Below are 27053 nucleotides of genomic sequence, written 5' to 3' on the forward strand. Positions count from 1 at the left end.
CTTCTAGGGCCTTTGCCCAACTCTCAATGGCTTTTGCCACCCAGGCCTTAGCCCTAGCAGAAGGAGTAATAGCTCCTGTAAGAGAGTATATAGATTTACGTCGATCTGTAGGCTCCTTCAAGGAGGTTGCAGTATGAATGGGTAATGTGGCATTTTTAACCAGACGTGTTACATGAGAACCCACTGCTTGGGGAACTTGCCATTTAGTACAATCAGGAGCTGGAAAAGGGTAAAAGGAACTGAACAGTTTTGGAATTTGAAACTTTTTACTGGGCATATTCCAAGCTTCACTCATGTGATCAAATAGCTGGTCAGAGTGAGGAAACTCTGGTAAAACAGCCTTTTGTCGCTTAAAAAGTGTGTTTTTTCTTAGGAGCAGGTTCATCCTCTTCTATTTGTAGAATAGTTTTAGCAGCTCTCACAAGAGCAGGTATATTTAGTTTGGAGGGTGGGTCCTCTTCTCCTGAGACGGAGTCAGAGTGAGAGAGATATGCGTCTTCTGCCTCCCCAGATATCATCTCAGAATAAGATAACTGTGTGGATTGGGAAGATATCATTATACATTTAGTAGGTAAAAGGTTTTTCTTTTTGCAGCACTTGCTGAAAAACCGTAGAGGTATTAGCCAAACTGTACTGAGGTAGACAGTACGTCTACCCATGGGGGAGGCAACGGATTTGCAGGGAGTACCTGCTGTGGCAGTCCCATACGGGGAGCTACCACGGGGACTGCTACTTGGTTCGCCAGCATTTGTAAAAAGGCAGCCCAGGGTGGGTCCTGAGGGAGAGATACTGGGGCTGATGGGCCTGTTTAACAATTAATACAGAGACCATCCTGAATGAGGTCCTCTGTGGCTAAGCCCGCAGAGCAGGACTTACAAGACACCAGAGTAGGAGGAGCAGCATCAGGCTGCTTGTTATGCTTCCTCTGCCAGCCATAGCAAGAAAAATATCAAAATACACAGTATGATACAGTGCAGTGAATACCCTGGATAATATGGCACAGTGTAGAGTGCAACCGCGTTATAAAGTATGTGATAACACTTGGGAAATGTGAGGTAAAATTAACCCCCTATACCTTAGTATGTCAGGGTATAGTAGAATAAAGGGAAAGGTATAAGATGTACAGTATAGAAAGTAGAGATTAGCGCAAGTACAAGTCACATACAAACGCAGAAAAACATTACACGTTTACAATGGGCACTAAAATCCACTACACAGACCAGAGAGGCTGGTAGGATATAGCTCTGTATTATCTGGCACGTCGGAGAGGTATACAGGGAGACTGGACCCAGCGTTCCCGGAGAACGGATTGCAGAAAATGGCTGCCGCGTGTCTCTGGGGGGCGGAGAGTGAGGGAAGAGCAGACCACGGAATACCAAAACTGCAGTGGAATGGCGCCCTGGACTGGGGGAGGGGCTGCAGGGAGAGCACCTTCTCCCCTTGATGACATTAACCACTGGGTCCCCTGGCCTCACTCTCCCTTACATATGCCCTGCGCCATTATGTTATATGCCCCGGTGGTCTAGAGGAGTCATGGGCGCACGAGTGTCCACCTCAGCGCCTCCGGTCTGTCTCCTGAGACCGGGGGCAAGACTGCGCAACAATGCAGGTCCTGTGAACGGGATTCCCCCTTACCTGTCCCCTGAATTCCGGGCTGCTGTCTGGGGTCCGAGGAGCGTGCTAGCTAGTCCCCCTCGGAGCCCCGTTGGGAGTACCAAGCACAGGCTTGGAGTCACGGCGCCTCGGAGGGGTGATGGGGCGGCAGCGTAGACATCCGGAGGACAGTCTGGTGCTGCTTGCTCGTTATACTGTAGCAAAAAAATAGAAATAAATATCATAAAATAAAAGCTTGGGCATCTTAATGCAGCTCCGTTATAATGGTGGTCCAGCTCCTGCCGGACACCAACGAAACTGAAGTACCCTCAGGCTGTGGTCCTTCTCCTATAGGGAGAAGGACCGGAGCATCCTGGGATTTAAAAGCTTTGCTGTTGGTGTCAGGTCCTCCAGGTCCCACCTACACCCCAATGTCTCCCTGTGGAGCCCTATGGACCCTGAAGAAGAAGTACTAATAATAATATAGGCATCATTTGAGGTTCTCCATACATGCTGCCCTGTACATGTTAATATGGTCTACCCATGATAGGGACCTGTCTATATCATTCACAGGTAGGAGCAGGTGAGGTCCCATTCATCCTAACTATTGAAGGGAGTAAAATAGATAAGTGGTTACGGTAGCAGCATATCTGCCAACTGAAATAGTAGCAATCTCCCTGATTGCTCCTTACCCCCATTATGAAGTTGTTATATATATATATATATATATATATATATATATATATATATATATATAAAAATTATATATACAAATGGGATCATTAGTATAATTTCCCTGCATTTGTTATAAGGAACCAAGGGCCTGATTCAGAGCCGTTCGCTATTTGCGGTCGTTCGTTCAAAAACAAGGGGTGGCTATTCAAATGATCCGTTCGCAAATTGCAGTCTGTTCACACCTCTAAGTCTGAACGAGCGAGCAAAACATACGCTCGTTTATTTGTTAAAAACGCCCCCTGGCCGCTCGCACCATACGTCATGTCCGCTATTTATTAGATTAATCGAGTACATCGACCAGCGTATGAACTGCTCGCTATTCTTGTGGTTGGTTTTTGCTACCACAATCTTGCGAGCAGTTCTGGCTATAAAATAACCCAGTGACGTGGTCAATGACGCTGCTGTATTAATTATGCACACCCATAAAACGCCCGTTTTGACCTTTAAGCACGCCTGCGTTCTGATCTCCACTCCCCATTTTCAAGCACCTTCCCCTGTTACCACCCACATACGCCTCATTCTGTCACTCAAAATAGCAGGCATTCGCTATATTGCGAGCACATGAATTTCGGCCGCACTGACTGGTTCGCGCATGCGTATAACGATCCGTACGCATGCGCAGATGTGCGAACATCGCTCGGAACGAGCGTACTGCCGCTAGCGAGTGGCTCTGAATGAGGGCCCATGATCCCTATGACTACATGCATTTTCTGAAAATTATCAGTGTGTTTTCATAAACAAGTAGATCTTACTGACTACTTTGGAACCAATTTACATTTGGATGTAAATCGGTTTCAGAACGTGCCTCTCAGATGTAGCAGTACATGCCCTCTTTACCGCTGCGCTCATAGGTGGTGCATTCACAATCTCCCTGAAATGCTTTTTCAAAAGTAGGCAAGTATGTGTAGCAGTCCTCTATAGACAGAAGGAAACGTTCACTAAAGCAAATCCAGACATTTTTTTAGGACTACAGCTTTCACTTTGCAGCTAGTAAATAAAAACTCCAGGATGCACTTATACATCTTATATCACTCCCATGTTTCTTATTAGACTGCAAACTATTTCTCCAAACTGCTGTAGTAAATCCAGATTATGGCACTTGTTCTACAATCTTACTGTGCATTGATCTTAAAGAAGAAAGATGTTTTATTTGCAGATACCAAGCAAACTTGTCTGGAACAATAGAAATTAAAAATGTTGTATAAAAGAGAACTGTATTTATATATGAACTAATCGTTTTAATCTTTTCACTGTCAAATATTCTAAAATGTCTCATTAACATCTACATGTGTCTCCTTAGTCTTAGAGGTAAAAGCACACTACTCACCTCACATTTAAACTTTCAAAATCAGCCTCAAGAGCTTATCAAGCAGCTGTCTTTACTTTACTAATGCTCTGAAAAACATGTCCTCATTGTCTCACACATCGATTGTTGGAGTCCTCTACTAACTGGCTTACCCTTTACTAAGACGCAGCTCTTCATCTCATCACCGATGCAAATCGCAGAGCAAACTAAATCTCATCTCAGCTTTTCATTGTAGCTGCTACTTTTTATTATGGTATTATGTGTCTATTGCACCAATAAATGTTGCATTATTTTTAGTACTGTTCTGAGTGCTCTTCACTTCCTAACCCTCAGATACTACGGCTGCTTTTGTTCCATTTTCTGTTGTGCTTTGGTGAGAGTGACTCTCTCACTCAGCTGAACCGTATCTGTAAGGGTCATTTAACTCCTCAGCACCTGGGTTCTTTTTTGTTTCATCTAAATCTCATCTCTACAAGCAAGCTCACTGTCATTTTGGGGTATTCAGTTTTATCCCAAGAAAATGCTTTTCCCATACTGTGCAGCGTATTCTGAACTATCGGCCTGATTCAGGTGTAAACGGTATTGCAGTGTCGCAAGGAAGCGGATGTGCAATACCGTCCAGCAAATATATAAACGCTGTAGGAGGAGTCTATAGGAACAGACGTTTCCTAACAGCAATTGCGATCCGAATGCCGCATCCGTAGATGCTGCATTGGATCACTACCGCGGCAGCACCAGCCAGTCTGAGTAAGCTTCAGCTTAATCAGGATGGCAGCCTGCAAGGCCAGTAAATCTGCATCCACTGATGTAGACCCTGGCCTCGGCACCGCCATACCTCAGCCCAGGCACGCCCCTGGTCCTCCACCTCAAATGGTGGTGGTGGTGGTGGGATCTGCGAGCGAGATCACAGGACCCACTGTGCACATGCACAGAACGATTCCTGCACATGTGCAGATCCCAAGCCAATGGGTTTGCGTACTAAACTGAATCAGGCCCTATATCCCCTAATCTTGCTAATCTTGCATATACTCTGACATTATCCCAAAGCCCTGTGGCCAAAAAAACAGTGGCTCTGTAGCTGGTTCCCTCATTATTTGTGAGCAACTACAATACTAAACTCTTCTGTTCATGTGTCGCACCACTGTACAGCTCTGTAGAATAGGCTTGTGCTTTGTGACTAAAGCAATGATGATAATAAACATTATATACTAGCTGGGATAGACTGGACCCTGAAGTACACCTTCAGCCTTTATTTGTTTACATTGTCCTTGCCTATAACCCCATTCCATTGATCCTGAAAAGGACCCCACAGTTTGCTAACATGCTTGCAATGCAAACAGTGGCGAAAATAGAGTTGGTGAAAGGAGTGTGGCTGCTATGGTGCACGAGCTGCCTCAGTGGCCCGCAGCTCCCTCTGCACCCAGTCATATACACAAGGTGGGCTGGTCCTAAGGACTGCCGAGGGGGGCCGGGTGTCAGCTGTGTTGATTCGGTGCCGGCCCCCAAGCAGATTACATCGAGTGAACCGGCAGACAGACATGGAGAGACAGCGCCGCCGGTAACAAGGCAATCAGAGCTTGTGGACCGTCAGCCAATCAGCAGTAGTGGCTCCTGATTGACTGCCGTTCCACTGGCTCCAATTGCCTCGCACCTTCCACTAGATTCAAATTGTGACGTCGCAGTACATCCATGTCTGCCGCTGGCTGCTGGTGCGCCAGCTGTAATTAGCTGGTGGTTCGGCACCAAATCCACACCTGCTGGCTGCTGATGGCACACAGGGGAAGGCGAGAGGCTGCTGGAAGGAAACGGGGAGGTGAGTTGCTGGGGGGACATAATGTATAAGGGGCATTACTGTGGGGTATAATGTATAAGGGGTACTACTATTGTGTGGAATGTGATATATGAGGCAATACTGCTACGTGGCATTATCTGTAAAGGGCATTACCGTGTTATGTAGGGGCATTACTGTGTGGCATAATGTATAATGGGCACTACTACTGTGTTGCATAATGTGTATAAGGGGTTTTACTGTGTGGCATAACCTGAATGGGCTCTGTGTTCTGTGTGGGGGCAAATGTATGATTTTTTTTTTTACATCGGGGGTGGGGGGGGGTCTTCTGGCTTTTAAGATCTTGTTATGTGGCCCACAAAGTTCTAGTTATGCCCTTGCATGCAAACACATAGGGCTCTGGATTTAATATGAACTTGCATGATTCATCAAGTTTGCTCAGACTGAAGTTGAAAGGATAGTTTTGTAGCTTTGTCACAGGTCTTTGGCAGACTGCCAATGTCCACTGGAGCCAGCCCTAGACCCTGTGTTATTTAACAGCGTCCTCATTTTTAGGGATTGTGTAATAGTGGGTAGCCCTGACGAAGTACAAACCTAGGCAAAAACCCAATCCCGGTCAAACTACACCACCATGCTAAATTTGGTGGAGCTAGGTACAAAACTGTGGATGTGCATAAAGGACAAACAATTGGACAGACACGCCTTTTTTTATTATATAGATAACAAGAAACTTATTTATACCATAAAATATAATAATCATAAAATCAACAAAATATGCACACCAATAGTAAAGTTGAAGTTCTCCTATGGTGCATTTTCTTGCAATCTTGTATTAGTCTGATACATGGCTTTCTAAAGTTATTTCAAACATCTGGTTGTAAATAAATGGAAATAAACAAATACCAGCTATTTAGAGATAGTACAGGCAGGGGCAGAACTAAAGTATCAGACAGGGTCCACCCTTTTCATAACCTCATACAGTTTTACTGTACGTTCTTTGACAAATGTGGACCAGAATTCGGCCTGATTCCCCATTCTGCCAGCACCGATCAAAAATGCAGAACAGCGGACATCGATGATTGGCTAGCTGTCGGGGAATTCCAACATGTTAAAAATCAATTTTCGGGGGAATCGTGACTGTTCGATATGTTGGATTTCTCTGTTCCCCCGACCCTGGTAGAACAGGGAATTGCCCTGATACTGCCTAGATATATGGGCTCCATTAAGCTGGGTACACACTGGAGCAATGTGTATCCGGATGACTGGGTAGTCTATGGGGGAACCATTCATTGGCTGAGAGGTGGGGGCTTGCCTCTCTCAGCCAATGAGCGTTCAACCAATGCATTTCTATGGGAAATGCTGCGGCTAAATGGTAATTCAGAAAGTACTGTCCTTAGAACACAGTACTACATCCGGAGGGCTTCGCGCTTCAGTTTTTTTATTTGTCCAAGACTGTGAATGCCTACATGGAACGAAGAGGACCTGAACCAAGAGTGGGTGAGTATGTCTTTTTACATGTACGATTGTGGATTCTACTGGACAAGGGGACAGACCGCCGCAAGGGACAAGGTAAGTATGTAGTGTAAGTGCGGGTGTGTGTGAGTGTATGTGTAATAAAATATTACAACCTACGATGTGTCCAGTAATTTTTTAAATATTTATTTTACAGGAGGACTACAGGTACCAGTGGGCCCTTAAATGCACTGCATGCTTGTACTTGTAGTTTTACAAGTACCGGCATGTGGGGGAGGCTTGCTCGGACCTCTAGTCCACCTGCAAAAGACAATATTAGTTTTATACTATTAATTAACCTATCAACCCCGCATCCACCAGCCAGAGGTGCGAGGGGTAGCCCCGGCCTCGGCTACCCTGGGGATGGGGGACCCCAGGGGTGTTCCCCCACATCCAAGGGATCCCCGGCCTGAGCTGACTAGTTGAGGGTGAGAATGCTTCGTCCTGAGGTCGCAGTCAAGCACGTCCCTCGGCTGCAGCATTACACCCCTGCAAGTGAAGCCCGATGCTGGTTCTAAAAATACGGGTGACCCCCACGCCATTTTTTCCCCCTATGTTTAGAACCAGCGCCAGATCGAAGAGCCCAGTGCTGGTTCATTAAATATGGGGGACCTCTATATTTTTTGACCCAGCACCCCAGACAGATTATGTTTTTGGGGGAAGGATCCAACTAATTTTTTTTTTTTTTAATTATCCCTTTATAACTGTTAGAAACATGCAGAGATCACACTGATCTGTGTATGTTTCTGTTAAACACGCTGCTCAGGAGGGGGTCTATTTTTAATTTCTATTTTGGAATAAGTTTGCTTAATGTACACCTGTGATTGCAATCCCGATGCGATTCTTGATAAATTCCTGTGTTTTATTCCGGTCTATGGAGTACTTACAAGTTTGGCCTTGGTGTATTTATTTCTACTTGTGTTTTCACTTGTGTTTTGCGGAAAGAATCATGATTTCACACCCATTTCCATTTAGTAAATCTCTGTTTGAAAAAAATATGGCCAAACACACCTGTGAATGCAATCTCGAGCTAACATGATAGTCAGTAAATTTACCCCTATATACAGTATGTGACCCATCCTATATGTATGTCTCCATATGTGACCCTCTCTGTAAATGTGTGTATTTCTATATGTCAATCTCCCTTGTATGGGTGTGTGTGTATTTCTACATGTGAATCTCCCTGTATGGGTGTGTGTGTGTGTATTTCTATATGTGATGGTGTGTGTGTGTTTATTTCTATATGTGATGGTGTCTGTGTGTATATATACAGTCAGGTCCATAAATATTGGCACATTGACAGAATTTTCATATTTTGGCCTCTATTCACCACCACAATGGTTTTGAAATGAAACAAACAAGATGTGCTTTAACTGCAGACTTTCAGATTTAATTTGAGGGTAATTACATTCAAATCAGGTGAACGGTGTAGGAATTACAAAAGTTTCAATATGTGCCTCCCACTTTTTAAGGGGCCAAAAGTAATGGGACTATCAACTCAAAAGCTATTTCATGGACAGGTGTGGGCTATTCCCTCGTTATTTCATTATCAATTAAGCAGGTAAAAGGTCTGGAGTTGATTCTAGGTGCGACATTTGCATTTGGAATCAGTTGCTGTCGACTCTCAATATGAGATCCAAAGAGCTGTCACTATCAGTGAAGCAAGCCATCATTAGGCTGAAAAATTCAAAACAAACCCATCAGAGAGATAGCAAAAACATTAGGTGTGGCCAAATCAACTGTTTGGAACATTCTTAAAAAGAAAGAACGCACTGGAGAGCTCAGCAACACCAAAAGACCCGGAAGACCACGGAAAAAAACTGTGGTGGATGACAAAAGAATTATTTATCTGGTGAAGAAAAACCCCTTCAAAACAGTTGGCCAAATTAAGAACACTCTCCAGGAGGTAGATGTATATGTGTCAAAGTCAACAATCAAGAGAAGACTTTACAAGAGTGAATATAGGGCCTGATTCAGAGCCGGTCGCTATTTGCGCTCGCTCGTCCAGAAAATAGGGGTGGCTATTCAAATGAACCGTTCGCTGTTTGCGGTCTGTTCACGCCTCTAGGTCTGAACGAGCGAACAAAACTTGGTCGATTTTTGGGAAACTACGCCCCCTGGCCGCTCGCATCCTACGTCATGTCCGCTATTTATTAGATTAATCGAGTACATCGAACAGGGTATGAGCTGCTCGCTATTCTTGTGGTTGGTTTTTGCTACCACAATTTTGCAAGCAGTTCTGGCTAAAAAAAAACCCAGTGACGTGGTCATAGACGCTGCTGTTTTAATTATGCACACCCATAAAACGCCCGTTTTGACCTTTAAGCACGCCTGCGATCGGATCTCCACTCCCCGTTTTCAAGCACCTTCCCCTGTTACCACCCACATATGCCTCATCCTGTCACTCAAATTAGCAGGCATTCGCTATTTTGCGAGCACATGAATTTCGGCCGCACTGACTGGTTCGCGCATGCGTATATCGATCCGTATGCATGCGCAGTTTGTCAAACATCGCTCGGAGCGAACGAGCTGCCGCTTACGAGTGGCTCTGAATCAGGCCCATAGAGATTTCACCACAAGATGCAAACCATTGGTGAGCCACAAAAACAGGAAGACCAGATTAGAGTTTGCCAAACAACATCTAAAAAAGCCATTATAGTTCTGGAACAACATCCTATTGACAGATGAGACAAAGATCAACTTGTACCAGAGTGATGGGAAGAGAAGAGAAGGAAAGGAACTGCTCATGATCCAAAACATACCACCTCATCAGTGAAGCATGGTGGTGGTAGTGTCATAGCGTGGGCATGTATGGCTGCCAATGGAACTGGTTCCCTTGTATTTATTGATGATGTGACTGCTGACAAAAGCAGCAGAATGAATTCTGAAGTGTTTCGGGCAATATTATATGCTCATATTCAGTCAAATGCTTCAGAACTCATTGGACAGCGCTTCACAGTGCAGATGGACAATGACCCGAAGCATACTGCAAAAGCAACCAAAGAGTTTTTTAAGGCTAAAAAGTGGAATGTTATGCAATGGCCAAGTCAATCCCCTGACCTGAATCCGATTGAGCATGCATTTCACTTGATGAAGACAAAACTGAAGGGAAAATGCCCCAAGAACAAGCAGGAACTGAAGACATTTGCAGTAGAGTCCTGGCAGAGCATCACCAGGGATGAAACCCAGCGTCTGGTGATATCTATGCGTTCCAGACTTCAGGCTGTAATTGTCTGCAAAGGATTTGCAACAAAGTATTAAAAAGTGAAAGTTAGATTTAGGATTGTTTAGTTTGTCCCATTACTTTTGCCCCCTTAAAAAGTGGAAGGCACATATAGAAACCGTTGTAATTCCTACACCGTTCACCTGATTTGGATGTAATTGCCCTCAAATTAAATCTGAAAGTCTGCAGTTAAATCACATCTTGTTTGTTTCATTTCAAAGCCATTGTGGTGGTGAATAGAGGACAAAATATGAAAATTCTGTCAATGTCCCAATATTTATGGACCTGACTATCTCTGGTTGTGATTCTCCCTGTGCAGGTACAGATGTGTCCTCACTCATCTTTGCTGCAGTCGCACCAAACAGCCCCTCTTGGCACACCTGATCCCGCCAGACTCTGCCAGCACCTGGCTTCCTTTTTTGCCGAAAATGTGTCTATAGGCCCCCATACATCAGAGATTGATAGCAGCAATCGTGCAATTTGCAATCGATTGTGTATAAAAATATTTCCCTTTTTCAATCGATTGCAGAATTGCCACAATCGATTGAAAAAGGGAAAGATTTTTATACACAATCAACTGCAAATTGCATGATTGCTGCTATCAATCTCTGATGTATGGGGGCCTTAAGTCTCAATGTGATGCGACTAGGATGCATCAGGAGACTGATATGTGACAACTGTATACCTGTGTGCGATGTACTCTCTCAATCAGCATGCAAAGTGCTATGATGTAGCAACCACAGCTTTTTCCTCATCAAGTTCTATTTACACTCTCAGTTGCACACAGATTTACAAGTGTCACATATCAAATTAATCAGCACATTAGATGCATTTTCAGCAATAAAAGACGCCCTACACTTCCAGAGTTGCACGGGACCTAAAGTCTCACTCATGCCAGGCATATCGCACTGCATGGCGTATTGAGGTTATATGAGCAAGGACACATCTGTATCTGTGTGTCTCTATATATGACCCTCCCTGTATTTGTGTCTCTCTATGTGCCCCTTCTGGTGTATGTGCATCTCTGTATGTGATTCTTCCTGTGTGTGTATCTATATGTGATCCATGTGTGTCTCTACATGTGAACCTCCCTGTATGTCTCTATATGTGAACGTGTGTGTGTGTGTGTGTGTGTGTGTATGTATGTGACCTTCACTGTATATGTGTGTCTCTTTATGTGACCCTCCCTTTATGTGTGCTTCTCTATATTCTCTATACACTGTATTCAGGTCTCTATATGTACAGTAACCCTCCTTGTGAATGTGTGTCTGTGTAACTCTCCCTCTATATCATTTTGCTCCACATGTTGATTTTCTAATACATTGAATAACAAGAGATATGGTAAGAACTTACCTTTGTTATCTCTGTTTCTACGAAGTCCATAGGGTCCACAGGGTTGACCTTGGGGTATAGCTGGATCTGGATCCACGGGCACCACGCAGTTAAAGCTTTGCTGCTCCCAGGATGCACTTGGGTCCGTCCTCCTCTATACCCCGCCCCCGGCCACAGGCACCTCAGTTGGTAAGCAGCTAAGGCCGGAGGAGGAGACTAAACAGAGAGAAGGAAGACTGGAACACACAAGAAACCATACTCACAGAAATGGGAGACGGAAAACCGGTGACCAGCCACACAGCCCATTTGAAGCCAGGTGCGGCAGGGCGGGCGCCCTGTGGACCCTATGGACTTCGTAGAAACAGAGATAACAAAGGTAAGTTCTTACCATATCTCTTGTTTTCTACTTCAGGGTCCATAGGGGGTCCACAGGGTTGACCTTGGGGATGTCCCAAAGCAGTTCAACTAAGGGCGGGGAAGCTCCTGTGCTGAAAGGAGTACCCGGCGCCCAAAGGATGCATCCTGAGAGGCGAAGGTGTCAAACGCATAGAACCTCAAAAACGTTTGAATTGAAGACCAAGTGGCCGCCTTACACAGCTGAACAGCGGAGGCGCCACGTCTAGCAGCCCAAGAGGGACCCACAGAACGAGTGGAATGAGCCTTAACAGAGGCTGGCACACGTAAACCCTCCTGTGCATAAGCCTCACAAATAACAGAACGAAGCCAACGGGCTAACGTTTGCTTGTTGGCAGGCCAACCCCTCTTGTGAAAACCGAAGAGGACAAACAATGAATCCGACTTCCTAACCGAAGCAGTTCGGTCCACATAGATTCCAAGTGCCCGGACTACATCTAAGGAAGCCTCACCAGCTGAAAGATCAGGTGACTGAAAAGCTGGCACAACAAGTTCCTGATTAATGTGGAACTTTGAGACCACTTTGGGCAAAAACTCAGGACGAGTGCGGAGCACCGCTCTGTCCTGATGAAAAATCAGAAAAGGGGGGCGACAGGAAAGCCCCCCAACTCTGACACCCTCCTGGCAGAAGCAATTGCTAGGAGAAAAACTGTCTTGAACGTCAGCCACTTGAGGTCCACCACCTCAAGAGGCTCAAAAGGAGGACCCTGCAAGACCCGTAGCACCATCGCCAAGTCCCAAGGAGCCACAGGAGGCATGAAGGGAGTCTGTATCCTGAGAATACCCTGGAAAAAGGTGTGAACATCCGGTAGTGTAGCAATCCGTCGCTGAAACCACACGGACAAAGCAGACACATGAACCTTCAGAAAGGCAAGGCGTAAGCCGAGGTCCAAACCTGATTGAAGGAACTCCAAGATTCTGGAAACCCGGAACACCTGAGGATCATAGTTTCTGGATTCACACCACTGAAAGTAATTGCGCCACATCCTGTGGTAAATCCGTGCGGAGGCAGGCTTGCGTGCCCTAAGCATGGTACCAATGACCGAACTGGAGAAACCCCTAGACCTCAAGACGGCTGTCTCAAGAGCCACGCCGTCAAAGACAGCCGACCCAGATCCGGGTAAAGGCAGGGCCCCTGAGACAACAGGTCCCGACGCTGAGGAAGAAGGTACGGAGCGTCAATGGAGAGACACCTCAGATCGGAGTACCAAGGACGTCTGGGCCACGCCGGAGCTACCAGCACGAGCGTGCCGCCGTCCTGCTTGAATGTCCGCAGAACCCGAGGAAGTAAGGATATCGGAGGAAACAGATACGCCAGGTGAAACGTCCATTTCACCGACAGCGCGTCTACCAGACTGGCGCCTGCGTCTCTTGTCCTTGACCCGTAAACGGGCAACTTGTGATTGTGACGGGAGGCCATCAAGTCCAGCTCCGGCAGCCCCCACCTGTCCACGAGTAGCTGAAACACCTCTGGGTGAAGCGACCATTCCCCGGGATGCACGTCGTGACGGCTGAGGAAGTCCGCCTCCCAATTGAGGACTCCGGGAATGAAGACTGCCGAGATCGCTGGAATGTGACACTCCCCCCAAGCAAGGATGCGAGACACCTCCGACATCGCTGCCCGACTTCGAGTTCCTCCTTGGTGGTTGATATACGCCACGGTGGTGGCGTTGTCGGACTGCACCTGAACCGCCCTTCCGTGAAGAACGGGACCGGACGACTGCAGGGCCCGATAAACCACCCGCAGTTCCAGAATGTTGATGGCAAGAAGAGCTTCTTCCGCAGACCAACGACCCTGAAGTGACAACGAGCCGGTCACTGCCCCCCAACCCCGAAGACTGGCATCCGTCGTGAGCAGGACCCAGTCCGGGATCCAAAAGGGGCGCCCCTCGACCAGATGAGCTGTCTGAAGCCACCAAGCCAAAGACTGCCGAACCTCCGGGGACAACACCAGCAACTGAGAGCGGATCCGGGGAGGTAACCCGTTCCATTCCGATAGAATCAGCCCCTGCAGGGGCCGGGAATGGAACTGGGCAAATTCCACCATGTCGAATGTTGACACCATGGAGCCCAAAACCCTCATAGCCGAACGGACCGACAGGCGGCAACTGCTCAGGCAACTGTGTATCCTCAGCTGCAGGGAGGAGACCTTCTCCGGGGTCAGGAAGATCCTTTGCTGACGAGAATCCAGCAGGGCTCCCAAATGAACCATCCGCTGAGATGGAATCAGGGAGGACTTTTTCCAATTTATCAGCCACCCGTGCGCTTGCAGGCAAGCGACCGTCAAGTGGAGATGATGAAGCAGTACCTCCGGGGAACTCGCCAGCAACAGGAGGTCGTCCAGATACGGTAGTAGCCGTACATTCTGGTTCCGAAGATGTGCGGCTATGACCGCCATAATCTTCGTGAACACCCTCGGTGCCGTGGAGAGACCAAAGGGTAGCGCCCGGAACTGGTAATGGTGTTGAAGGATAGCGAACCTCAGATACCGCTGGTGCGAAGGTCCTATCGGAACATGGAGGTAGGCGTCCTGGATATCCAGGGACACCATGTAATCCCCCGGTTCCATCGCCAGAATGATGGAACGTAACGTTTCCATCCTGAACTTGGGAACTCTGAGGAATTTGTTCAGAGACTTCAAGTTGAGGATAGGGCGATGAGAACCATTGGGTTTCCGCACCAGAAACAGAGAAGAATAGTACCCCGTCCCTCGTTGTAATTGAGGAACGGGAACAATGACCCCTGCTGTCAGCAAGGACTCTATAGCTTCCTGAATCTGTAAAGACTTGGTCGTATCCTGAGAAGGACTCGTGCAGAAAAACTGGTGGGGCGGTCTGTGCCGAAAAGACAGGGCGTACCCCTGGGAGACCACTTCTCGAACCCAGGCATCCGTGGTGGTATTGTGCCAGCATTGGGCAAATAGAAGAAGTCGGCCTCCCACTCTGGGGTCCCCCAGAGGGAGGCCCGTCCCATCAGGCAGAAGGTTTATCTTCCTGTTTGGAAGAAGGGCGCCTGGCACTCCAGGGCTGCTTCTTGGGCTTAGAAGCGGCCTTGGTCGTCGACTGCCTCGGGAAGGACTGACCTTTGGCCTTGCCCTGAACCTGAAAGGACCGAAAAGCAGAGCTCCGTACCTTGGTAGGAGCAGAAGCCGAAGGGAAGAAGGCTGATTTAGACTTAGCAAGAGTGTCCACAATTTTGTCCAAGTCTGGACCAAAAAGCAACTCCCCATTAAAAGGTAAGGCCTCCAGTCCCTTTTTGGAGTCAGCGTCAGCTCTCCAAGACCTCAGCCACAAGGACCGACGCGCCGACACAGCTGCAGCCGACACCCGAGAGGTTAGCAGGCTTGCGTCTAACGATGCTTCCCCAATGTAGGAAGCCGCATCCCTCATTTGACCTATCAATGCTCCCTGGATCTCCGGAGCATCTTCCGGAAAGGTATCCTCTAAAGCATTGGCCCAGCTCTCGATGGCCTTAGCCACCCAAGAGATGGCCATGGACGGACGGGCCACCGCCCCCGAGAGAGAGTAGATAGACTTCAAACAAGTCTCCACCTTCCTGTCAGTGGGATCTTTCAGGGAGGAGATCGACGGCAAAGGCAGCGTAGCGCTTTTAATTAAGCGGGTAACGTGGGAATCCACCGCTGGAGGAGTTTCCCACTTCCTGAAATGAGCCTCCGGAAATGGATAGTTCGAAGCCAACCGCTTCTGCGGTTGGAACCTCTTGCTGGGCAACTTCCAGGCCCCTGCCATATGATCCGTCAATTGATCGGACAGGGGAAAAACCATCGAAGCTACCTTGGCCTTTTTAAAATTTGGGTATTTTGACCTGGGGGCGGGCACATCCTCCTCAATGTGAAGGATGGCCCGCACCGCCCTAACCAATGCCGGCACATTAATGGAAGACTTAGCCTCCATCTCCTGGGCCCCGGCATCCGAGTCAGAGTCTTCATGGATCTCCCCGTCATCCGAAGACACGTCCGTGTCCGTGAACTGAGCCGCCAGTGAAGCCGGAACGGAACGCTTGGACGCCCGTGGGGGCAAATCACTGTGCAACATATTTTGAAAAGCCGATGACGAGGCCGCCAGACTCTGAACAGAGCTGGAGAGGACGTCCACCCAAGGCGGGGGTACTGCCTGAGGATACCCCTGAAAAGGTACCATCGACTGCTGCGGCACCGTGGGGGATTGCACGTATACCGGCAAACCCGCATAAGGACCCACAGTCTGAGACCCGGGAGGAGACTGCACCAGATGAGTCACACCCGGGGAACGGGGGATGGTAGGCTGGGCTACGCCCTAGAAGGGGCCGCAGTCGGGACCGCAAGTCGGTCCGCGATTGACGCCAGCACTTGCGTAAACATCGCCCACGGAGGATCCTGCGCCACCGGGGGATTAGAGGGTCCAGGTACCAACTGGCACCGCCCGCACAGACCGTCCTGAGACAAATCTGCCCCGTCAACCCCTGCCGAACAGCGTCGGCAGGAAAACAACAGAGGAGCCTCGGAGCGCTCATTCCCCTCAGACATGACACAAACTTTTTTGCAATAAAAGTGTCTCACCGAAACGAGGTAAGGCGTATAACACCCACGCACTCCCAGGTATGCAACACAAACAGCCCACAATCTGGAACTGAGTAGCACACCACTGTATGTGACGGACCTCACAAATACGTAGATTTATATAAGTGAGGTACCCAGAAAGAACACCCCTCCCCCACGCACCTGCGGGCCGCAGGAGAAGGAAAGGGATAGGTAAAAAGCTGACAGTAAGTAGAAAATAAGCACAGACAGCAGCACTAGCAAAAGTCACATACCATGCAGAGAAGTTATACTCACTGCACCTTCCGCTACAATCAACCTCCCAGATTCAGTGTCTGGGAGGGCTATAGCGCTGCGAACACCGTCCTGATCAGGGGAGAGGTACGCAGGGGGACTGGTCCACTGTAAGCCTGCCTGGGAGCTCTGCGATGCTGCCTGAGGAAGATGGCCGCCGGAGATCTCTGAGGAGGAGTGGCCAGAAGATAACAGCCCAGCGACGCCAGCACACATGAGAGAAGGCGCGCTGGGCTGAGGGGAGGAGCGCTGAAGCAACGAAGGCTGCCTCCCCTGCTAGTACTAAACCCCCGGGGAAGCCGGTTCCCCACCGGTACTTACACCCCGGGGGCCAGCGGTCACGCGGGGTATTCCTGAAGAGGGGGAGCCCGCCGCCGATACTAGCGCCGCCGGTCTGTCCCCAGAGACCGGCGGCATGAAGACTGCATTATCCCCGCGTGCAGCGCTGACAGCGCTGCACGCGGCTTACCTGGCCCCTTCAGTCCGGCAGCAGTCAGTGGGAGCTCCCGGAGCCACGCTAGTACTGACCCCGGGGTCCCGCTGCGATCCCCGGATCAGTACCGGTGTCGCAGCGCCAGCGGGGCTGTTGGAGCGGCAGCGTAGACGTCCAGATGGACAGTCTGATGCTGCCGCTCTGAAGACAGTAAAAATAAAATAATAAAATCTTTAAAAACAAAAAATAAAGCTTAGGGGCTGCTTATGCAGCCCCACTGCGCAGGGTGACCCGACTCCGGCCGGGCACCAACTAAAGCTGAGGTGCCTGTGGCCGGGGGCAGGGTATAGAGGAGGACGGACCCAAGTGCATCCTGGGAGCAGCAAAGCTTTAACTGCGTGGTGCCCGTGGATCCAGATCCAGCTATACCCCAAGGTCAACCATGTGGACCCCCTATGGACCCTGAAGTAGAAATATTTTTATATCTACACTGGTTTCTGCACTAGATTTAATTTTTATAAATTTCAGTTTTAAAATATAAGGTTCACTTTCTAACCACTGTCATATTCTCCACTTTCTCTCTAGTTTGTGAGATGCACAATCTCTTTTGGACAGCAGCTTTCCTTTCCACAAAATTTATTTACTATTCATTTAGACCCTGCAGTAAATTGTGTGTTTAATATGTCCAGAGGCAGAAACAAATTGAAGGGGTTGGAGTAGAAATTAATTAGGTGGAGTGTGATCGGAGAAAAGAATTGAGGTGTAGGATACAACTGAATTAACGGGAGAACTTAATTGGATAACAAAGTGATCGCAGAATATAAGGCAGTGAGGGACTCAGTTTTTAGAAATGAGAAGGATGTGCTGTGAGTCATTGACCTGTGTGCGCTGCAGCAGCCAATAACAGTCCTCAGCGTCTCCCCAACAAGTCACAGCCTGCAGCTTCTCCCCGTCCAATTGCCGCCCAAGTCCTGCCAACCACCCCCACTGCCTCCTACACCCTGGTGGCAGCCGCTAGGATATTACTGCAGGCTGCTGCTGATGTAACCAGCCCTGCAGAGTCTGGTCGCGCATGGATGGCTCGTGAACCGTTCTAGAGTGGCTGCCACTGGGCAGTAGACTTGCTCTAACTCCCAGCCGCCGGCAACACCACCAGGGTACGACGCAGGTGACCAGCCCACTCTGCCTCCAGTCGGCCCCGCAGTTTCAAGTTCCTGCTGTGTCTGGCTGCCGGAACTTGTGCCCCTCCTCCCATCATGTGCCGACTCCCGGGCCACAGACTTTCCAGCATGACGGCCTCTCCACATAGTCCATGAGACATGACTCAAAGTAAGCAGGGTTATGGAGCTATACAAGGGATGCCATCTACAACTTGAAGTCCACCTGTGGCTGTCCACGCAGGAGGCCAGGGAGGTGGACACTGCCAAGTACAGATGGAGCTGCTATCTAACGTTGCCCCCCCTCACTATCTCCAGTACTGCCCCAGCTGCTATCCTGACACCACCCTACCCCCCAAGCACTGCCACCAGTATTGCCTGCCCCTAACCATCTCCTTGCCCCCCAGTACTGCCCGCTCCTAACCCCCTTCTTGCCCCCCCAGTACTGCCATAGCTGCTATGTACCCTTGACCCCTTCCCTACCCCCAGTATTAATGCCTGCTGCTAACCCCCACCTTGCCCGAAGTACTGCCCCAGCTGCTATCTACCCTTAGCCCCTCCCTACTCCCAGTACTGCCTGCGAATAACCCCCTCCTGAATACAGTATTAAACAAAAAAGTATTTGCTTACCATTCCAATGCATTTTCTTAAAATACTCCAAATACTGAAATCATTTCTGGAAAACATTGGGGAGGGCAAACTTGTTCTGAGAAGAGAAAGAAATATTCTTTAGACAACGTCACACAAGTAGAAGATATATTTGGGTACTTCCGGATCTTTGCGGCCCCTGGTTACGCTACTTGCGTATCTGCACTATTCAGCGAATATACGCAGCTAGCGTAAAGTTCAGGAAATACTATTTGGCTGCGGGCATGGTGGCTCGCTTCACTCGCCACATGGATTTATTCCCCCTCCATGCCCACTTGGATGGTAGGGAATGACGTTGGACACTGGCTTGTAAGCGCCCCCACGTGGGCATGGAGGGGGAATAAATCCATGTGGCGAGCAAAGCGAGCCACTGTGCCCGCAGCGTGGTGAGCGCAGCAAGCCCGCAAGGGTCTGAACAGTATTTCCTGAAGTTTACGCTACTTCCGTATCTTCAACACACATCCAGCAGGGGGCCGCAAAGATACGGAAGTACCTATATTTGTTGTAGTGACTGATTCTGTGGTGCAGAGTAGTGTTAGATTATGTACTCACATATTTGCAATCTTTGTGTTATAATGTTACATGACGTGAAGTTGTTTATACTCTTTACTTGTCTTGCCTGATGTGTTCATCTTTTTTGTGCATTCTCATTTTGTATATATTTGTTGTTGCATTCCACATGTTTTTCCATGTATTAACAAGACCTTTTGGTGCGCACACAACTTTTTAATCTTGTATATTTCTCTAAATGTGTTCCCTGTATTGTATATTACTAATCACACATTAACAACAAGATCTGTCCAAATCCAAATAATTAGCGTCCCAAAAAGTTCCATATTAGTACTTTATTTAATCTATGTATAACACTGTTTATTATATTCAGATGGGGTGCATGGTTACACTTTTGCATCTTGTGTTTGGATAAAATTATGGAAGCCACACACTACACCACTACATTATTTTCTTAGGTGGTGCCCACATAGTTTTGTAGTTTACAGAAGCAGATTAGTTACTCTTTTGTCAGAGAAAAATTAAATGGTCTATGAAAAGCAACCTCTACAAATAGTATTGTTATAGCAGGAACTATGCAAAATGTCTAATAGACGGGTTTTAATGCCAAGTCAAAAAATAATGCAAGTGTATGGATCTATACACATCTTAACAAAATGTTCAATTCTCTCTGCATCAATTTCAACATTGCTTCAAACACATTTTTTAAACAAGCTGTAATGTATAATATGAATCGTGATAACCTTCCAGGTCTGTGTTGCTGGCTGTTGAAGCTCTCTAGAGACGCATGGATTTAATGCTAAGCAACATGTTGCTCTGCATGTGCCGTGGGATTTGTATGTCAATGTAGATGACAGATTATGCTGTTACTCTTTATACAGACTATTGGTATTGGATTCCCATCTCTACACTAAAATACTAATACAATCAGTATTGGACACATCTGTAAAGTCCTTTTATTCTGTAATGTTGCAGCTCACAAGGATACATATTCAGGTACCTCCAGTATTCATCAAAATGTAATGAAACTAAAGGGACAATGGGTAACCACTTCATTAAATGTCCTGGCGCTTAAAAGGACATAATTATCCTGACAAAGGGCGTGCCAAGTGCTTATTTAGAAACAGAACGATCCGTTGCGACAATTAGTTACTAATAAGTATATCTGCATTCTGATATAACACACTAGGCTTCATTCTCATACTAAAACATTAACCAAAACATGCACACACAAACAAAAAGTTGCACTTCCAATAGTACATATAGGGAGGTTTAAAGAAGCTGTGAGGATGTAATAAAATACAGCAATTCAGCAATGTTTGACCCAGGAAAGGTATGCTCATCGGTTAATAACTGCAAAAGGTTATTTGAGGAACTCCGTTATTACAGGGTATTAGTGTCCTCCAATATAGTAATTGAGTCTCAATGCTGTTAATAGGACTTCCCTTTAGTTAGAAGCAGCGTGCATTGCACAGTAGTGAGCTCTTTAGATGGAAGCAGAGCCCTGTGCACTGTTGTAAACTCGGGGTCTCATCACTTTGTAATAGAGTAGAGGTGAGGCGCTGTGCGGCACATGTTGTTGAAGACAGCCAGAGCCGTAACTAGACTTTTTGGTGCCCTGTGCCAGAAAGAGCATTGGCGCCCCCCTCATTTTTCAAAGGGACATAATGCACCCAAAAAGGGCCATGGCTTCATGGGGAAGGGCCAGGGAAGAGATAGTAGAGGCCAGGAGATGCTGGGGATGAAATAAGAGGAAGCTACAAGCAAGAATGATAATAAAAATAAATTTGACAGGCCCAAACAGTGCCCCCTGACCTGTGGTGCCCTGTGCGATGGCACCGGCTGCACTACCCTAGCTACGGCCCTGAAGACAGCCATTGTGTACACGGTCACTCATAAACAGACACAGGTTTCCTCACACAGTCAAAACTCCCTTCGAAGTGCTTGCAAGTGGTGAGTGTGATGTGTACACTTTTTAAAGACAACAGAGGTGAGCCAGTTACGATCTTATATCAGCTGAAGTCAGTTGCCGTCTCACCTCTCCGCAGCCAAGATGTTGCTGTTCAATTATCTCGTATCTTAAAGTACTAATTATAGTTGTATAATATATTATCTTTAATGTCAGTCACCCCAGTCTATGCCTTCAGTCTGCTCAGCCTCGCCCCCTTTGGTTGGTCACTCCTGCTCCTTCCCCTCCCATCGCTCCTACATGTATACTTATGCAAGAGGGTTAGCGTACATCTCCAATGTTTAGGGGTCTGCTTAGGCCATGTTCAGCACGTGTGCAGAGAGGGGTCCTGTGATCTTATTAGCAGCAGCATGATTGACATGCTGTGGCATGGCTGGCCACCTGTCCCGGAAACAGGGGCGTGTTGCTTCCGTTTTCTGTGAGGGATGGGGCCACGGTCTGCAGATTTCCTGGCCTTGCAACTGACCAGACACCGACCAGGCTGACTTAAGCTTCGGCTTACGCAACCTGTGGCCAAAGGAGCAACCATCGTGACCGATGATCCGAGGCAGCATCTACAGATACTACACCGGGATCGCAAATGCAATGCAGGGGGGTGTCATTTCCTATAGGCACCTTTTGCTGCATTTGGTTGGACGGTATTGTAAAGCCGCTTCTGTGCAACACCGTCCATCTCTGAATCAGGCCCTGTGTTTCTATGTTTATTTCAGCAGTAACATAATACTGAGTAACCCCATGTACAGATGTGTCCTCATACATCTAGCCTCAATACGGCATGCAGCGCGAGATGCTCAGCGTAAGTAAGCTACCAGTTCCCGTGCAACTCTGCTAGAGTCCTTTTTTTTTTTTTCTTTTGCAGAAAATGTGTCTTAGTCGCAATGCGATGTAACTAGGACGCATCGCATTGAGTCTTTAAACTGAACTTGGCATCGTAGCACTTCGCATACTGATTCAGACACTCAGTCGCACACAGATATACACCGAAGCACCAAAAGTCATAGGACAGCAGAATGTAAAGACAATGGAAGGTGGCGCCACCGTACAGTAACGTCTTGGAAATGCCCAGACCTACATCAGTTGTAATGTGACATCTTGTGTGTCAGTTTGAACACCGGCTAGGCTGCACATGGCAACGCAACGTGAATTATCAGCGATCAAACGGGGCATGATAGTGGGTGCCCAACTGATGGGAGATTCCATTTCTAATGTTGTGCGGACATTCAACATACCTCGATTTACGATGTCACGTATGTATCGGGAATACCTCATGGAAGGCATTAATACCCACTATAAACCAGTGGCGTCTGGCTAGAATTGTCCATGGTGACAGACAAGCAACACTGTCTCAATCACATCCACAGTCAATTCAGGAGGTACCAGACGCATATACAGCAGGTCAGTGCAGCGTTCTTTAGCTTCCAAGGGTATGGGAGCAGAAGACCCACGTTCACGTGGCATGGGTTGGGTCAGCTGGTCCTCCTAAACATGTCATTGACAAGTAACCGCTACGTTGCATTGCTTGATAATCATTTGTAGCCCTTCAAGGGCTTCATGTACCCCCACCCCCACAACGATGGAATATTCCAGCAGGATAATGCACAGTGTCATTGGTCCCAAGTTGTCCAGAATTGGTCTGAGGGGCTTTATGGTGTGTCAATCACATTCATCTGACATGAACCCAATTGAGCATTTATGGGACATGGTGGAGAGGTCCATTCAATTAGGTGCGAGAATAACAAAAAGCCCTCACCTGTGGGATTTTTCCTGCAAGTGCAGGATTTTTGCTATTCAATTAGGTGCAGGGTTTTTTTATTTTTTGAGCGGCGAGAGGGTTATTTTTTGTTGCATGCCCATCCATAATTTTAAGAAAAATGGTTGGGAATGCTTAAACGGACTAATTAAGCAATTGAAAGTTTCCAATTAGCTTAGTCAGTAATTACTCACCTTACGAAGCTGTGTCTTCTTCAACCAGGCTATTGGGACCGGCTCTTCTGCAGCAGCGTGTGTGGCAAGTGTGTGTGAGTGTGTGCAAGTATGTGTGTGACCCCCGTGTGTGTGTGTGTGTGTGTGTGAGAGCCCTCCCGAAGGCAGTAGCAGGGAGGACTACATCTCCCAGAAGCCACCTCACCTCCCAAGTGAAAAGATAGAGGGGAGATGACCGGGAGCCTTGGAGACCACCGGACAGGTAAGTAATTTTTTTTTTTTTTTTCTCGCACCGCGGGGTTTTCAGTGCTGAAAACCCTGCTTGCATTTTTGTTTATTGGATACCACGGGTAGTGGGAGTACGCATACCCGCATTAATCCAAAATTGTGTGCAAGGTCTGTGTGTTTTTTTGCCGTGAAAACCTCGCTTCCAATCGAATATAACCCTTATAGTCATAACTCTATTTTCATTTCAATTCCTTTACTCATGACTACAACACAACCTAGTTCTCCTTATATTCGATTTCTTTACTCTATTTTGACAACTACAGAGTATGATAATTACAATTACACTCTTACATAAAGTATGCATTTGTATATCCCATATGTACATTTATGTTTGACTTTCCTTTTAAACATTATTGTTATTTACTTATTTTCATGGTCACTATTAAATCTTGTATCCCAAATCTACTTATTACTCTATTAACATAGTTGCATGCCCCATCTCCATGTGTCACATACACACTGATGCAGAGTTGGGCGTATGTATCCAAACAATTAGCTCAAATAGCATCAAGTACAAATAGCACGTTTACGTCATAATCTCAGGTGCGTCACAGGATGCATCCAGCTCTGCACCAGTAGCTTAGGTGCCAACGATCAATGAAGAAAGCAATGGTCAACTTTAGAGAGGGATTTGCAACCAGCAACTGCTAACTAGTGCTGGTAACGGCCATCATTACCAGTGTGTGACTGTACCAACCCACAAGGACCCGTAATTCATATAACACAGCCAAGATGTGCATCCGCAGGATTTCACCTACTCCATGGTTACATTGCATTAGTACTACTTTCACCGGTCTAACTAGTTGGAGGACACTGTTTTGCAGGACATGCACAGACTCCCTTCCAACACGGTCAAGTATATTATTAGATCTACCATTGTCTAGTTAAGATATTGACAGCTGCCTAACTATTGGAAAATGCTGACAACAGGATAAATAATGCATTCAAAGGATGAATAAAGCAACATCTCACTACTAGTAAATATATGTATAGCTTTATAACAGATTTATCCACTTACATCTATCCTTAAGTTGTACCTAATAGCCCCATTTGGCGGGTCACGGACTGTGCGACTTAGTCTCTGGCAAGACGCTTGGCATGGTTATCACCTATTATGTATCTTATTCACATCACTTATGAGACAAAAGTACACTTGGGTATCCTGAATACTGATGCTGGCATTTCATGTAGCTTCTGTGTGTGACTTACAGTAGTCGCTAATCTGGGTGAAAAGGCAAAAGACAGATCAAATAAGAGTGGTCAGCGCCATGTCTCGTACCACGCATTGCTATGCTTAACCTGTGACTTTGCAACAAAAATAATAATAATCTTAAGTACCTAGGACACTATAAGCAAATTTGTATGTGGCTGTTTTGCAAATAAAATGCAAAATTCAGGAAAAGATACATAAAGTTTGGGAATCGCTACCCATGGCGGAGCATCTAAGTTGCACCAGGCATCTGGCGTCATATTGTGTAAGAATAATAGGTGTACAGATGGGTCCACATACATCTAGCCTCTTGGCGCATTAAACAGCCCTTCTAGCCGCGCCATGCCGTGGAGTGACTTGGTAGAGCCGAGCGTCTTTTTGTGCATCTTTTTACCTTCAAATGCGTCTTATTCACACAGCGATAACATAGCACAGGCAGCTTATGCTGATTAAAATGATATGCAGCATGCCTATGTTCTCTGTGCGTCTGCGGGTGTATCTGCATGCAAAACCTTACATTACAGTGTTACAGCCGCTGACACTGTAACGTAGTGATTAGTATGCAGATACACCCGCAGACGCACAGAGAACATAGGCATGTCGCATATCATTTTAATCAGTAGTAGCTGCTATCTATTCGCATCACTGTGCTACCGAGTCACAATGTGTTGTGTGTGGCGCACAGAGGATAAATGTATGTGGGCACAACTGTACATGTACAAATCTGTGCACAGAATAATACTATGTGGGGGAGGAGGGGGGGGGGGGAAAGAGTGCAAACACCTGTATAAAAAATAAATGGTCAAAGTTGGAGGTTTTAATATATATATATATATATACATACACACACACACACACACACACATTCATCTACGCTCCAGAGGCCCAACACCTGCTCTCGCCAAGTTCTGCATAAGATCTCTTCAATCAAAAGATGACTCCACTCTACAGCCACTGCATTTTGAGTTCCTGTTCAAGGTAATAAAATTCTATAGTCTGTTTGTTTGGACACCCCTGCACTGATTAGGATGAAATGAACCGTAACTAGACATTTTGGTGCCCTGTGCCAGAAAGAGTATTGGCGCCCCCCGGGGCCGGCCCGAGCTCAATTTCTGAGGTAAGCAAAAATTTGTGGATGGCGCCCCTAGGGGCACTATTGCGTGTGCCCTCGGAGCGCAGGCGAAAAACTTAATGGGGTGTGGTCTCGTGTGAAAAGCCGTGCCTGGGGGTCACTCACGCAGCGCCACACTCCCCAGAGCCTCTCTGCTGTATTTACTGTGTGGGGAGGGAGGGAGAGGGATACACACACTATATATATATATATATATATATATATATATATATATATATATATACACACACACACACACACACATATATGTATATATGTATGTATATATATATAATTATATTATCAATAAACTACATTTGTCTTTGATACATTTGACTCCTGATTTTATATCCTAAGAGGAAGTGGGATTGAACAGCACTGCCTTTTGGTTCGGTTTCTATTTTATTACACATCATGTTTATTCTATGTAAAATAATAACTGGAACACCTGGAGTGTGGTGATCTTAATAATGAATAACAGATTTTGCTTGATTTGGTGTCTTTCATTTGACAATTGTCTGTGATATTTTAATATTATCTTTGTTTTACTTGCAACATGCATTCTACTGCATATGAATATGATAACGGAATGGTCTATGATAATATACAAAAGTCAAGTAGTATGGGGTAGATGTAAGTTTTAGGTCTATACATTTCTATTACAATATCACGTGTAGTGTCCAATGTTGCACAGTGGTGTCGAAGAATGGAATTAGGATTACGTCCAGTGATCAGGTCATGTAGATTAGGTGTGGTGTCCTATATATTGATAGTGTAACAAAACAGTTTTATGGAGATGCTAATATGCATTTGGTGCTGTATGTCAGTGTAACACAATTTAGTATGAGCATAGGGCAGTGGTCGGGGAACAGGGGTAAATTACCCCACATGGGGTAAAAATGAAATTCCTGGGGGTAATGGACGGACAGCCAGGCATGCATATGAATCATACTATAATATAGAATGATTCATATGCATGCCCGGCTGTGCCGCAGGGAGGCTCTAAGCCGGAAGCCTGCTGAGATGTTATTACCATTGGGCGCTCGACTCCTTCCCTGCAGCGCCGCGT

The 27053-nt window shown here is 46.8% G+C and overlaps 1 protein-coding gene across 4 annotated transcripts in view; it reads right to left on the bottom strand.

The window, feature by feature from the left end:
* OSBPL1A (oxysterol binding protein like 1A) overlaps window positions 1–27053 on the bottom strand; it is a 200249-nt gene that overhangs the window by 48404 nt on the left and 124792 nt on the right. For all 4 annotated transcript variants that reach the window (XM_088469602.1, XM_088469600.1, XM_088469603.1 and 1 more), the window contains one exon: window positions 18956–19031. In XM_088469602.1, coding sequence (XP_088325728.1) covers window positions 18956–19031 — 76 coding nt within the window. The remainder of the gene's footprint in view (window positions 1–18955; window positions 19032–27053) is intronic.

Source organism: Taudactylus pleione, unplaced genomic scaffold, assembly GCF_031769625.1.
Source record: "Taudactylus pleione unplaced genomic scaffold, aTauple2 ptg000093l, whole genome shotgun sequence".
NCBI lineage: Eukaryota > Metazoa > Chordata > Amphibia > Anura > Myobatrachidae > Taudactylus > Taudactylus pleione.